The sequence below is a fragment of the Wasmannia auropunctata genome, unplaced genomic scaffold (assembly GCF_000956235.1).
Source record: "Wasmannia auropunctata unplaced genomic scaffold, wasmannia.A_1.0 LD335921.1, whole genome shotgun sequence".
In the NCBI taxonomy this organism is placed as follows: Eukaryota; Metazoa; Arthropoda; class Insecta; order Hymenoptera; family Formicidae; genus Wasmannia; species Wasmannia auropunctata.
In genome coordinates this window covers 335,067-350,940 of record NW_012026969.1, presented here as the reverse complement: position 1 = coordinate 350,940, position 15,874 = coordinate 335,067, and the positions used below count along the sequence as shown (strand labels likewise).

General features: G+C 44.6%; 1 protein-coding gene across 1 annotated transcript in view; it reads right to left on the bottom strand.

The window, feature by feature from the left end:
* The window catches only part of LOC105455189, a 96,087-nt gene extending 83,946 nt beyond the window's left edge, over nucleotides 1-12,141 (bottom strand). Inside the window, exon 1 of the mRNA XM_011698309.1 lies at nucleotides 11,841-12,141. Within this exon, the coding sequence (XP_011696611.1) occupies nucleotides 11,841-12,141 (301 nt within the window). The remainder of the gene's footprint in view (nucleotides 1-11,840) is intronic.
* Between the last annotated feature and the right edge of the window lie 3,733 nt (nucleotides 12,142-15,874).

Sequence of the window (15,874 nt, the reverse complement as noted above, 5' to 3'; positions counted from 1 at the left end):
TATATATATATAAATTATATATATATATAAATGTTATAAATACATTATTATAACAGCCGAAATGCTCCAATTGTCTGGACTCAGGAAGTTAAGGTGCGACGTATTTCTCTGAAACATAAATATCGCCCGAGATTATGGCTTCATGCGCGGAAATTTTTAATCAATTCGCGTGCTCCGCAAAGAGCTTTCGCTACGACCGTAATCAGCGCCGTTGCATCAACGAATGGCGGATCTGTGAAGTTTTAAGCCTGCCGTATTTACTCTGTCAACGCGGTTGAAACGCGGTCGACGTGGTCGCATAATTAAAATCTATGCAGGGGACGAGGGTTGGGGGGGGGGGGAGAGGGAAGGAGGTTCTCCCCGTTGCATCAACGCGAGCGAGCGGACCGCTTATTTTTACGTACACGGCTCACTACAAAACGTAACATGTATATCTGCTGCTCGGCAAACGGCATAAAATTTTTAGACAACCTTTCTCACTCGGACTTAATTAACAGGGCTTTATTTAACATTAAAAGCTGCACACGAGAGGGATTTTTATAGATAAAGTTGAAAGATTTTAGCTTCGAGCGGACATCGATTCATCTGATGTTCTATATGTGATATTTAATTTACGAGGTAATTAAGGTGGTAAATTGAGAGACTGCCGCGCGTATCGTGGCCTCTAATCTAATTTTCCCCTAAAATGCGAGAACGATTCTAAATCTTTTCGCCGCGGAATACATCCCGCGCACTTTCTGATATTTCCTGCAGAAACACGTAGAGCCGAAGATCCGTGAAGGGGGTGAGTTTCTAAGATAGATTGCTAAAAGTTTCAGCGGTCGTTGCGCGTTGCAGTTCCTTCACCTAAGATTTCCCCTCTTTCTTTCTCATTTTCTCTTTCTCTCTTTCTTCTTCTCTATTCTCTCTGTCGCGCTTTCCTCTTTCGTCGTGTGTCGCCGCTGTATACAAGCGCTTCCATTCTCGATCCCATTTGCCGGTGATCGAAGTTTTTGATAAACCCATCTCGCGCCGCTTTCTCGGAGGTCTCATTGTCGTCATCGTCGTTGTCGTCGCCGCTTCTCGTTCAACGTCGTTCGCAATCACATTTGCGATACTTCAATATGCGAATGACGGTGATTCCGACGTTTTTCCGACGACGATCTTTGTGCGGAAGGTAGAATGAATGCGCCGGTAAATCCGGCGAAAAGTAGTTCTATAAGGTAATGTAATTGAATTTCCATATTCACAGCAAGGAAGAGAGCATATTTAAACGCAGCGTGAGTTGCAATGCGTATTGTTTTAATTCTATCTAAATTTTGCACAACTTCATTCATATTTTTTTTATTCAAAATCAGTGCGGATACTACTTCCTACAATTATTACTAAATTATTAATATAATTATATTATTATTTAATTATTACTTAATTGTAAATTAAAAAGTTAATTTTTCGTTGGTTACTTTTTTTTCTCGTTACTTCCCATTAACGTGTACTTTATAACATTAATAACATGGCAATTGTCAAATTTAATTTGAATTATTTAACGACAATAATTATTTAAATTGTTTCTCGTACATGCGTCGATTTATATTTCTCTCGCGCTCTTTATCCAAAAGTCACGCCATTTTCCAACGTTCCGTTCTAATTGAAATGAACCGATGCGGCTAGCTTTTCGCGTGAAACGAATGAAATTTATAACGAATAAAATTTCATGCGTCAGACAGGTCAAGGGAGGGAAGGGAAAAAGATACGTTTCCCTCCTTGTTGTCCCTTCGCAGCGAGCGTGAACGATTCGAAGAGCCGGGTGGTGCCGCGTGTTTATGATTCGTTCCGTAAGCCGCGGACTCGTTCCTGTCGTGTTTAACGAGCAAACGTAGCCGCCGGATAACGAGGTTAAACCGGAATTGAATTATACGCCGGGATGAGATTAACGCGCTCCCGTGACATTTTCGCTCGGGCCGAGACACGCGCGACTGACTTGTTTCAACCGTGCACACCACCATCGCTCGTTCGTGCTACTCTCGGCCCGCGTGCGCGGCCGCCTTTCGTTTCATCGGTCGGCACCCGACATCGCGAAAGCCGGTCCCTCGTGGCGACCGTTAATTTATCGCTCGCCCACCGTAATCCACCGTCTACGTCAACGGCGATGTATTATACACGTGGCCCGATTTCGGTGCAAAGAAGGACGACTCACGGGTCGCGCACGGGTATCCTTCCCCTGGTAATTAACGAGAGGGCATACGTCGAAAGTGCAGGCCGGGCGATAAGAACTTTGCCTGCCGTTAGAGAAAACGTTGGAAGTGTATGGTATACAAATTTGGGAACATTGTGTTAACACGACGTCCCGACTTTCAGTGAGATAGAGGATGGAAATTTGTCCGACGTTACAAAGCGAGTGCCTCCTCTCAATTTTTCTCTGTCACGAAAATTCCAAGAATTATTTCAAGCTATTGATTTAGAAGATTTAGCCTTCGTGAAAGTAAAAAAAAAAAAAAATCAAAATCACGACGACGGCGGCGGAGAAACCGGCGCGTTTAATCTCGTAATATGAGTTATAAATTTCACGATATCTATCTATATGTACGTACACCACGTTACTTTATTACAGTTCCTGTAACAAGTAATTGGATCTATCCTCCATTATTTATACATCAAACAAAGTTCCGCATCGCTTTATTGTCTCGCGCTTCCGCACCGCGCTGCGGCGGCGTCATTAATTCTTCTCGCCGACCAATTTGTCTGAAAAGTTACCGAAGGAAAACTCTGATCGATAAGTCTCACCAACTTTTTGCCCGGCCCGATTCTGACACCGGAAGTAGTCAGAGTCATCCCAGAGCCAGCCCCGTTGTTTGACCGATATAACTTACCGGAATTAGAGTAACATATTCTAGCACAAATCGAGAGCTTATTTCCGCTTTTCTATTCCGTCAGGGAATTCAACGATTATTGCAGCTGTGATTTAGCGCAATCTGAAATTATTGCTCGCGATCCTTTTAAAACAGTCATTTATCTCCTATTCGTGATCAGACATTCAGTTTATGGAAAACGAAAAGAGGGAGGGGAAACGGAGACGATGATACTAAAAGTCCTTTGTACTCCAGCGCAATGGATTTTCCTTTTTTTTTTCTTTCTCCCGAAAATCCCGATTCAGGATTCGCCGAGTAAGTGGAACAATGTCGCTCGCGTGAATAAATAAGCGGAATGCTCGTGCGCGACGCTGGAATCGGATAGCCATTAAATCGCGCGGCGTTGGCCGTACGTTAAAGGGAAGCCGTCCCGTTGCGCGCGGAACGGTACAGCCGTAATTTATCGCGCGGTAATAATCCGTCGGGCATTAATGTCTCGCGTTAGGCCGCGCGCACATGGGCCGCGTGGTAAACAATGAGTTGTGGGTGGTGGGGTAGACGAGCTCGCTAATTAAACAAAATTTTAGTGCATTTAATCCGACGAGCGTTACGGTTGTACGTCGACGTAATGACTTATTGACATTGTGACTTTTTTTTACAATTTTTTATGATATTGACTCGAAGTCCTTCCTTTGTCCATCAATATGTACTTGGCAGGCATCGTTTTTATGTCAATCAATTTTATATTATTTATAAGTAAAGAAAAAAGAAATAGAAAAAAAATCCACTACAGCTATTTCGATTAAAATAAGGCAGATTATTATTAAATATTATTAGAATTTATACTGAACGTTAATCTAACAATAAGATATTCAAACATTTTTTGTTATCTTTAAATTACACTTAATTGATTAAGAATGTAGTAAACAAACAAGGCAAATTCGCTATCTGCGTATTCAATTTTAATAGATTGATCTTCGCTTCCTTTTTCTTGACACAGTTGTGACGCCGCCCTGCGCCGCGCATTAATCACGAATTCACGGGTGTTTAGTGCGCGCCGACTATCTGTTACACGCTCGACAAAATTAACGTCTGCCCGAGCATTGTTCGAAGTTAATAAAGCGTGCGCGGATTTTCGGCGCCGTCGTATCCGCGGTCGTGGGGTGGCGAGATGTCGATTTATCGCGTTCCCCGTATCTGCATCTTCCCAACGACGGCCGTCGATATTTTTCAATTTGGGAGCGTACAAGCAAGGCAGCGTCACATTCACGAAATGTGCAATGTTCGTTATTCTACCTCTCGTTATTCTAAAACTCGTAAAATGACGTTGGTTATTCTCTTGTTAAAATTGTGGGTATAATTTGTATCAATAATTAATTTTTTAACATCCACTCTCGTTGATATTTATTTGATAGATATTTAAAATTGATATAGTCTTGGCTATAATTAAGTATAAAACACCCTCAATTTATTGCATTTTCTTGGAAAAGGCGGTAAGAACCGAAGAAAAATTATCAGATTATTAAAATTGTTATAGAAATAAGTATTATTTTTCAATAAAACTTTTTAAATTTATATTTTGTTAGATATAGAACGTCAATTTTATATAATGGCCAAGACTGTATAAATAGCATGTTGATAAGAGAAATTGTTAAATTCCTGAAAAATAATTGTAGCTTAGCAACAAAGTTAAAGCCATATTACGCGAAAATTTAGCGAATTACACGAATAAACGTTTCCGTAAGCCATTCAATTGCGCCAGTTTACGTTTCGTCGTTTGCTATTACCGTTTCGGTCGCTTTGAACTTTAAGCGAAGTTAGGACTCAATATATCCGCTAACTCTCAACTAATTGATAGCACAAAATAGTACGGGTATTGCTCGGGAATACAACCCTGCGGTCATGGGGAAACGCGAACGAATAACGTGGTTTGCTTGTCACAGAATGTTATCCTCGTTTGGGATAAAATACGTTTAGCAGCGCATTCCTGGGAATTTTTCGCATTCAACGCCCGTAGCTCCTCTCCGCTTCTCTTTTCACGTGACGTATATACAAAAAGTCGCGCGACGACTCACTGTAAATTGCGCTTCTTGCCGACGAACGCCCGTGTCCGCCCTCCTTCAGGACTCGTCCTCGGATTCGCGCGCGAGCTGATTCGATTCGGACATCTCGCCGGATATCGTCGCTCATCCGACGTTGGATCCGACGGTGACGGCCGTGCTCGGCTTTTACGAGGCGAGGCTTCGCGTGCAGGACAATGCTGAGATCGCATCGGAGTCGAAAGGATTTCGGAATGAACGCTGCGCCACGATATCGCCGCGGAAACAAGAACGACGTCTGTGTGATCCTTGGGATCTAAGGAGAGAGAAGGGGGGAGGAGCTGCCGATAAGGTGGAAACGAGAAGGTTCGGTTCTCCGTGCGCGAGAAGATTGATGGAACTTTTTTACGTTCGGCACAATGTCGTCGGAGTACCGTCGGAATATTTCAGCTCTGTCCTTTTACATTAAAATTTAATGTCATTAGAAAAAGTAACTTCTCGGAGAGAGGCAGAATTGCGAAAAGCTCCAGGAATATCTCGCATAAATATATGTAAGAAAATAAAGAAAACCGTGTGGTCAATTAAAAAAGTGTTTAGAGACGATCAAAATATTTATGAAAATATTACGCATTTCGATACGAATCATGTTTACTCTCTAAACACACGTATTCGGTGCGTAATAACTAAGATAACTGGATTGTGCTCTAATAATAATCGATCGGATGTGATATTTGTAGAATTATTATAATAAGCGCATCGATAATAATTTCTTTTCCAAAAATCGAAGGATTACAGGAAGCAATTTTGTTCTTATAAAATGATTTGGCGACGTCGATCTAAAAATTCCCGACGAATCTTCTTCTGACGTATCGAAATTTCGCGCAAGATCTCTTGAAGCAAATATCCGGCCCACTTCTTCTCCTCGACCCCGAAGGGAGGGTGAACAAATAATAATATACTATTCCTGGCTTCAAATGGAAACTACATTCACCGTTTTCTCAGTGGTATTCGTATAATAACAGTTTGTATAACCCGCGCGGGACCTCTCGATCCCCTTCGCCGAAGCTTCGCCGGATGCTTCAATCACATTTGCGCGTTCACGTGAAATCCCGTTGACGACGCAACCGCAAGTTGTCAGCTGCGCATCGTTCATTATCGTCTCGTCGTCTTCGTCGACGTCGCCGTCGACATTCGGCTTCTTCGTCGTGGAGGTGCGATAACAATTATCGCGATTGCGCGGCGCCCGCAATCGCGCGGGCTGCGGATTTCCACTTCGCTACGTCTGTCCGAGTCCCGCTCTCCCTCCCCGAAGTTCACATCCGGGAGAAGAGCGGAGCCGGTGAGTTAAATCCGGGGGAGATGTGTACACAACCCGCCGGGAGCTTGCCTACGAAATTTGCTGGAGATTGCGCCGCCGCCGCCGCCGCCGCCGCCGCCGGCGGTACGGGAACTCAGCCCCGTCTCGGGGCGAGAGACAGCGGTACGAAGGCGGAATATATCCGGCACGAGTGGAAAATGGAGCATGAGTCAGACGCGCGGCGGGAGGCAAGGAGAAGGAAAGAAGAGAGGGAAAGGGAAAAAGAAGGAGCGAAAGTCATGTTTATTACGTGCTCGGACGAAATGTACTCGAGTGCATGTACAGATAAATTCTACTATTCGCGAAATACAAGTATAATAATAATAATGGAAATAGCTGTACGTATAATTAGACATGTAGCGAAAGTAATAATATAATATCGTGGACAATAAGACATTACTTAACAAGAAACGGTTGTTTAATAAAAGTAATGATATAATAAGATTAGCAACAGACTGTTTAATTTAAAAAAAAAACTGAAAGAGAATGGCATATTAATATTAACATTTTAAAACTAATGGTATACATAATATGTAAAAAATAAAATGTCCAAGGTAGCGAGTTTCGTGGATCGTGCGATGTAAAACTTCGAATTCCAAAAGGTTGATATTTAAAGTCACGCATAATTAATCCAATGTTGATGATAAACAGCGAATAATTGCAATTCGGCGGCAGCCACTCAAAGCACATAGTAAGAAATTACTCTGCGAAATCTCTTCACATTAGATGTAAATCTAATGCACGACAAAGCGAGGAGACAATGCGCGCGCTCCACTAGGAGATAGCAGAGAGCCGTAGCCCTCAAGACGTCTTGAAATACCGTACACTTCCCGTAATGAACATCGCGTCTACGTGGTGCGCGCGGTCTGGTAACGGGAATAACGAGACACGACACACGAGTCCCATCACGCTCTCATCCCCCCCTCTCTCTCTCTCTATCTGTTTATCTCTTCCCTCTCCTCTCGTCCGCCTCTACCTTGCGAAGAGAAATCGGGAGCAGGCAGACGGGCGTGCTGAGACTGATAATATGATTCAATTTCCATTCGCGCCCTTCCTAAGGGAACTCGGCGTCGGCTCATCCGGTCCCAAAAGTGGCGCCCGTGACGGAGTGGCGATTAGGAATGCAACCCCCGACAGCTTTGGCGCTCGGAAGCCACCGATATTTTATGCGCAAAGTAAGTTGGGCGCTCGCGAAGATTAATCCGTCGCTTTCAATCCGGCGCTGAATGCATCTTCGTCGGTGTACTAATGATGTATCTCGAACGGCGTTTATGGACATTTCGTCGCTGATACGTGAGAAACGCGAACCTATTTAATACGAAAAATATAGTCCGAGAATATATTCCGAAATACTCAGATTTTTAGATTTCAGACAAGATGAGGCAATTTTGTAATACTAAATTAAAAAAAAGTTTTAATTAAATTAATATAAATTGCATTTATATGTTATAGTTATTTTATCGTGTCCTTTTAACGACCCATATTTCGCAAGAAAATAATTTGAAGTTTACGCTTAAATTTGAAGTTTTTATTTAAAAAATTTATATCAATATCTTGTCGAGAAAAAAGAGAGAAATTTTATGCTTCTAAGAGATCGAGTACTGTCGATAAACGAAATCAATTGCATCCTCAATGTTGATTCATCTCTGCAAAATTTTACATCGCTGTTGTAAACGTTGTTAGGTTGACGTTAACAAGTGATTCAGTAAGGCGTAGGGCGTTTAATGACTCGAGACTGGAACGTTAATAAGTTTACCTGACCGTGGAGATCCTTTCATGAGGGTACTTCCCGACCCCTTCAATAGAAACGACCCCTCGATCGAATCGGATTTCAATGTGGCGTGAATGAAATGAGACAATGAAAGTGGGCAATTTGGATAGTGGAATTAGGGTACGGCGTTCCTTGAGGGTTCGTGTAATTATGTGACAGTTCGCTTTATCAAGATTTGTTCCTCTATTATCGATACAGCTAATTACATGGAGATTTTATTAACAGTATTTTTAAACAGTACACTAAGAAAAATGTTTGTATTATATCAATAAGATATCTTATTATTAGAAGATATTTTGATGAAACATAATTACGATACTTTGTAGTTTATACAGATAGTGCAGATGAACGAGGTAAAGAATTTATTGAAATCTCAGTCAAGGAAAGGAGACGACGGACGCTCGAATTTCTTGAGAATATGTCATCGGAACGTATCCTCAATGCAATGCTTTGTACGGCGCAAAACTAATCTGCCTGCCGTCTCGAAGAACTCTCCCCCTCGTCAAACGCGTCTATATAGGCACGCGTACTCGTCCCGCTCGCGCGAAAATCAGGACCAGTTATGAGCGCTAATGGGCGAAGTAGGTAGGGCGAAATAAATGAGTTCCGCTGCGAGTTAATAAGCAACGCGCCCGCCCGACGAGGGGAACCGGCGCGAATCCTTTGGCGAAGGCGATGAGCTTTCACGTTGCGCCTCTTAATCCCGTTTCCGGGACTCCGGAAGTTTCTCCCGGAGTTATGTCCGGAGTTGCCGTCGAAGTTCGGCCGCGGGATTGGCTGTACAGGCGGGGGATCACCGGATTACAATTTGGTCGGGAACTTGTCCTCGCCGCTCCCTCTCCCTTCCACCCCTCCCGCCACCGTTTCTCGCTGTCCCCCGGCACATTCGTAACAGTTCGATTCGAGTCGAGCAATCGTTGTCCCCCGAGCTTAAAGCCACCTGGCCTTTAAGCTTTGTGGCCCGAGGAATGTGGCCCGCCGAGAGTTAATATTTTAATTAAGCACCACCATCAGAGTTACACAAGACAGAGTTACAAGGACGTCTGATATTCGAGGTACGTCACGTCCGCCAGACTCACAGAATCGCGCAATTGTAAGAGCGCGTCGAAAACCCGAGATTTATTATTTTACAAGCAAATGATTTTTTTTTTAACAAAAAAGCTAATTTATTTACATCAATCTCAGTTATAGATACAATTACGTTGATAAAAGCAATATAAATTCGATATAAATTAATTAAAAATAATTGCATTGGATTTCTTTCGTATTTTAAAAATAAATCAGGTTAAAATGTATCTTACAGCATGTGTATGATTTATATTTCAATCATATTTTAATTTATTTTATTTTGTTCGGAGATAAGTTCGTAGTAAAATAATGAACGCTCTAATTGATACGGGTAAACATAAATGTGAAAAACTATATACTTTCCATCTCTGAAACAAAGGCATCAATTTGTCGTTTTTCATGTGTATCTCCGAACACAGATACTTGCAATAAATGGTTATCGGGAGAGTCATTAGTTCCAGTCGGCGAATCGCTCTCTCCCGTCTCACTCTGACATTTCCCTCCCGAAAACTCTCCCCTTCCCCTTCTTCGCCTCCTTCGAAGGAGGCAGTCGAGTTCTAATGCATAATTCGTGACTGGGACGTTATAACGGACGCGCGGAGTATTCCGGAGATCGCGAAATCAATGAGACGTCCGTGTCAACTCCCGGTAACATCGTCCCCAAAATCCCGAGGACTAATGTATAGCCGGTGAATCACGATGAAGCGAGCGTCGCGAGAGACGGTAGACGGACGGCGCACCACGATGACGACAACGACGACGACGACGACGACGACGACGACGACGACGACGACGACGATGCACAGCTCGTAACATCGCTCGTCTATCGGATGTCGTTGCACGAGAATGCATCCGACGGATAGAAGCTCCTTCCTCTCTCTCGCCCGCCTGTCTGCCCGTAGGGACGAGCTTATTGAACTTTCCGTCTACGTCTCTCGCGAGTGTCTCGCTCTCTCTCTCTCTCTCTCTCGTCTCTCCTCGGAACTCGTGTTCCTTCGCCGCACGAGATCACGCGACGTCGATTCGCGGAGAACTCGCGCGGAGATTTCGCGGCGCGATCGTTCTCTCTCTCTCTCTCTCTCTCTCTCTCTTCACGCGCGCGCGCGCGCGAGGAATGATTATTCGGGAGCGCCGCCGGAGCTCATTACGCGACCGAGCGTGTAACTATTTCAGGAACTTCAAATATTAGCTCGGCGCTCCGGAACTAACGCGCGAACTGCTCTCCAGCTCTCTCGGATTCTTCGTCGTCGCAAGAGATCATCCTCTCCTCCCCCGTCCGTTCGTTCGCTCGCGCCCATCGTATTCAATCTCGGTGATTCTCCGAGCGGTCCGGGTGAATCGCCACGTTACGGAGGGAGCGTGAGGACCCCGCCCTAAGAATTCATCTCCCCCTTCCGTTGGCCTCGTCTCCTTCCGTGCAAGTCGGCACCGTCTGTCTTTTGACTCGACGACGCCGCGAAATTTTACCGTCCCCCGGCACCGACAGTCGCTCGAATTCGTTAAGTGAAAATCTGCGAAAAAGCTCTGGCACGCCGATATTGAAAGAACGAAAATCTTAGAAATCGTACAAAACACTTTGCAATAACTTTTCATCGTCAGAACAGCCTTTCTATAATACTAGAAATAATGATTTTTTTTTAATGCTACTCTATTTGTGTGTTCTAAAATGTAGCATAGATATTTTAAGAACAAATATATAGGTATTTATAAAAAATATAATTGAAATATTAGTTATATTTTAATTTATATTTTTATATCTATTTTTATTTCATTGTAATTTAATTATACGTAAACGATGAAAGTGCATCTACGTTGCAAATTCGAAAAATTTACGCTATGTATGTATAAAGTTAGAAGTAGTATAGTTAATATATTTTCTAATATTTAAATATTAGAAATAGGCAAATAAGGGTGATAATATATGCCTATCAAAAGAAAAATAGCAAGAATCAAGCAGTAACATAGCAAGTTGTAAAATAAAAACACTGGGTTTTAGTTTTATATATTATAAGAATCTATTCGACAGGCCTAGCTGGCGCGTGTGGAAAAAACAGATTTCCTCGGTAATCCTTGATTGACATGAACGCGACTTATCAACTAACGGAACACTTATCGAACCGTGTTCTCCATGTCGTGACGAGTAAGTCGAAATCTGCTTGATCGCTATCATTTCGTTACACACGTAACCGCTGTTACAACACCATCATTCTTTCGTCACGTCGATCACGCTCGTACACGCCAATTTTAATTACGGAGTTTCCCCGGTCGCGCGCGCCCGCGATGTATCATCAAAAGTTTTCGCGAGCGCGCGAGAGAAACTTCGCCGCGCGGCTGCTCCTCCACCGGCCGGATATCATCGCCTTAGCCCCCGCGCGGCGCGCGAAACCCTGGGGCTGCTGAATCACGGCGGGCGACTCCCCAGCCGACACCACCCGCGGTGTCGTCTTCCACTTTCGAGCCAGCCACCCGCTGCCTTTTCTCTCGCCGCTGCATCCCCCGCAATCCTCAATCCTCAAGCCCCTATACCCGCCTTTCACTTCATTCCTTTCTATCCGCGGTTTCCCATTTCTCCTTTTGTTTCCGTTCGGACTAGACTCACTGTTTATCCTCATCCTCCCACTGTCCGACCCCGCGCGCGCGCTGTCTTTCTTCACTTTCCTCTCTCGCCTTTTCTCTCTTCTCTTTTCTCTCACCCTCCTCTCGCTCTCGCTTCGATGCTCCTCTTTCTCCCACGTTGTGTCTATCCGCGGCTACCCCCGTCCTCTTTCTCCTTTTACCTCTCAGATCTAGTCTCCCCGGCTTCCTTAGTGCAAGCTCGGCGCCCGAGCCGAGCCAGGGGTGAGCCTCATCCTGCGGGATACGGATTATCCTTTCCTTAGGAGTCAGCTCTCCCGGATAGCGAAAGCGATCGTCCGACGAGCGGTCGGAGTCCAGTGAGAAATTCTTGTCTACCTTGCAATCGATCCCGCTCTGGCGGGTGGGATTTCGCACGATGATCTGGAGTATCTGGACGAATCTATAGCTGGTCTCTGATAAATGAGAAATCACCCCGGACAACGAGAGATGCGAGTCCGCCATATCGATTACCGGGGGAGGAAGGGAGGGAGGGGAGGGGGCTTTTAATAAAGAGACAGCTTCGTCTTTATCGCGTCTCTTACGAGTAGTCTTCCCCGCGTGATCGATTTTTCCCTCCTCGTGAGAGTGCCGCATCGATCATCTTTTTTCTGTGTCTCGACGGAAGTAAACGAGAACATTAAAATCCTGCGAGGCACATGCGAACACATTTTTAACTGTGCTGAAAAAAAAATTGTGTTTCATTAAATGGGACAGTTATTATCACGGGGAGACGAATGATGTTAAGTAATAATTTTGCGATCAAGTAATGAATTTTGCCAGTGATTTCCCAATGATAATATCGAATCTCGTTTGCTTCCTTTACGTTTATAACGTTGTACAAAGTTCAATATTTGATAAACGAATATTACGTTACGTATCGATAATTCTGTAATTCAGTAAGAGTCGTCGTATAAAAGCACGTTTTAATACGTACTTGCCATTAATTAATATTTATTTTATTATTACGAATGGTTGCGCGCTGAGGGACTCAATTAACGGTCCGGTTAACAAAATTCTGGCTGACAATGAGTTAACGTCGCGATTGCGGAAATGGAAATAATATCGGCGCTGATATACACATTATTGGGTTTCCATTAAATAATTGTGCAAACGTCTAAAGATCAATCTACAGTTTGGTCGGATTTCCACCCGTAAGGAAAGGAAGAGAGAGATGCTGCGCTATTGAACCGCCGCGCCGCAGCTTCGATCAGCTGCAGTGCACATCGCTTTTCCGTTCCGGTCGCATTCGCGAGAAATTCCCGTTCGGCCGTTGGCCCTTTTACTGGCGGGGGGCGAGGCGCATTTACAGAGCACTCCGTTATCCTTAGGAAATTAGACGTTGGTGATTTACGTCCGGAGTCGGCTCTAATACGCGCGTACGTGCCTCGGAGCAGCCGTGCAATTGAATCGGTGCAAAAACCACTTCTCTCTCTCTCTCTCTCTCTCTCTCTCTCTCTCGCTCTCTCCACAGACACGACGTGGATAGGAAATTAGACGTTGCTGATTTACGTCCGAGCGCGACGCAACAACGTCTCGACGAAGAGGCGAGCCGAAGTTCGAAGTCAGGTTCGATATACACGGACGAAACATACCTCGTGGGATGAAGAGGGTGATACAGCGAGAGAGAGAGAGAGAGAGAGAGAGAGAGAGAGAAGAGAGAGAGAAAAGAGAAGGAGAGACGGGTGGTTGGATGCACCGTTCGTTGCACGTCGCATAGCGCGGGCCTGCGAGAACGGGAGACCTACTTGGGTGACCAATTAAAGGGCGGACAGGATCGCCGATCGTGTTTCGAACTTGGCTGCCGGATTAATTAGAACTTCGATCGAGGGGCGCTAGAACCGGGGATAGTTCGCCGCGAGCAATTACAAGGGATCGACTAATGTAACGGTATAACCGAAACAACAAATGCACCGCGGTATGAATTATTTATAACAGTATACGAGAGAGAACCGGACGCAGCATTCGTCGTGTGGCTCGTTGCTCGGGGATCGATTACGCGTTGCTTAATAACACGGCGGCGCGGCGACGACGACCGGTGAATTGCACGCGAAGGAAAAAGCTATATCGTCTCGAGACGACTGAATAATTAACATTCTATTACGAAGTTTGTTACTTCCGATTGAACATTCTGCCGGAGGGAGGAGTTACTGAATTGATTTCTTCAAAACGCGACTGCAGAACGAAACTTATCATTTATTACAAATGTCTATGCATTCCAATATAGACACTATTTGATATGATTTTTCATTCTCTCTAACGTTTAATCCCTCTAACAAGAAAATTTCAATTATTTCAAAATTATTCTACGTAAAATTGGTATTTGGTTATTATTATATTATTAATTAAATTATTATCCTTGAATGATTTATCTTGCTTTTTAAGACACGCGAATTATTGCCAAAATCAAATCAATTTCTACATCAATATCTCTTCCGTTTGCATTTATAATACGTGTATATTTTTAATATTCATTAACAGAATTGGATTTCTTTGTAATAAGACGTTAATTCCCTCACCTTTATAGCAACGTAAAAGATTTATGGAAGTCTGGGAACTTATGCCGTGCCAGTTAAATGAGATCCTGTTACTCTAAGGGTTAGTGCCGGCAGCGCGAACATCGCGCTGTTAACCCCAAGCGCGCACGCGGCATCGCGATATTAATCCCTCTCGAAAATTAGAGGCGGATGATTTACGCGGACTCGTACCGCGACTGTACTGTCGGGGGAGTACAAACGCACCGGCGGGTATAATATAATCGGCATAGTATCCCGCGGGCTATACGAACGATGTTAGAAATTAGACGGGCGCGGGAGTTGCATGCACGCCGTGCATGCAACGTACCGTCGTCGTCGTCGTCGTCATCGTCGTCGGATATATGCGAAATGAAGTTCACGGTTGTTTCGCGGCATGATGATGTTCGGCCGCGTCTCTCGTCTCCCGCGACTTTGCCCCGGTAAGGTAACGTGTGTGTACACGTATTTTATATATGCATATACATACACGTATCTCGCGTGCGTGCGTGCTTGGGAATTAGGCGTATGCGGTAGTTAATACGCGGCATAGGTGCGCCGCGCGCCACGGTATCCGTACTTTGCAAACTCGCCTGATGAGGCAATTAAGGGGCGCCTGTAACGAATCCCGTGTCGGGAGAGGAGGGGAGGGGGAGTGAGAGATAGGTAGAGAGAGAGAGAGAGAGAGAGAGAGAACGTAATGCGTAGTCGTCGCGACGCGGTAATTTAATTCGGGCTGGTATAACACGCGGTATTCCTCGGTCAAAAATGAGTTGCCCATAATTGACGCCTTGCCGCGCGTCTCTCGTTAGCCCTTAAGCCGAGCACGCTGAATTACCGTCATCTGTTCCGGCCGCGAGTAATTAACCCTTTCGTGGGCGAGCTCGCCGGATCGACGTCCGCGCGAATTACCGGCGGGATAATTTGCATACTCGACGTGACAGGAAGAAGCATGGAAGAGACATATTATAGTGAAGAATTGTAACACTTCAATTTTCGTTTCGCACGCGTGATTCGCGGAAAATTCTTTCTCCTCTTTAATGTCAACGTCCGGCAAATGTCGAAAATGTACGCTCGAATTCGCGAATTGCATTAATATTTGCACTTGTGCATAAATAATAATATAGGGGAATTTGATGGCGATCCATCGGATATCACTCGGATCGCATGTGGTACCAATTTCCAAATGTTTGCGTATAATTATACCGGGCATGTTCATTAAATGCGAGACATAAATTAATCACGTCGGCGAGGAAGGGGATTGGGGGCGGGAGGGGGAAGGGGGGGGAAGTTTGTTAAAACGTTGATTTATGCTCGCCCTGGCAAAGAAACGCATGACGGAATACGGAGAAGCGTATATAAACCGCCCCGCGCGACATAATCGATGGAATCTCTTGGTGCCACACATACATACACATCTACACGCATAGTGAGAGAGAGACAGAGAGAGAGAGAGAGAGATTTTATACTGTCTTCGGAAATATGTGCAAGTTCGATGGAACATTATACAGTATGACGGAAGATAGCGGCACGTACGTCGGGGCAATACGCGTTCAGATCCCAACACGTGCCGCACTAAAATCGTACGAGGGCTCAATTTTCCATTTGCCAGCAGCGCGAATACCTCCTGATTTCGCTATTCTCCCAGGATTGCGGTGGGAAGCGTTTATTGGAAAGACCATACC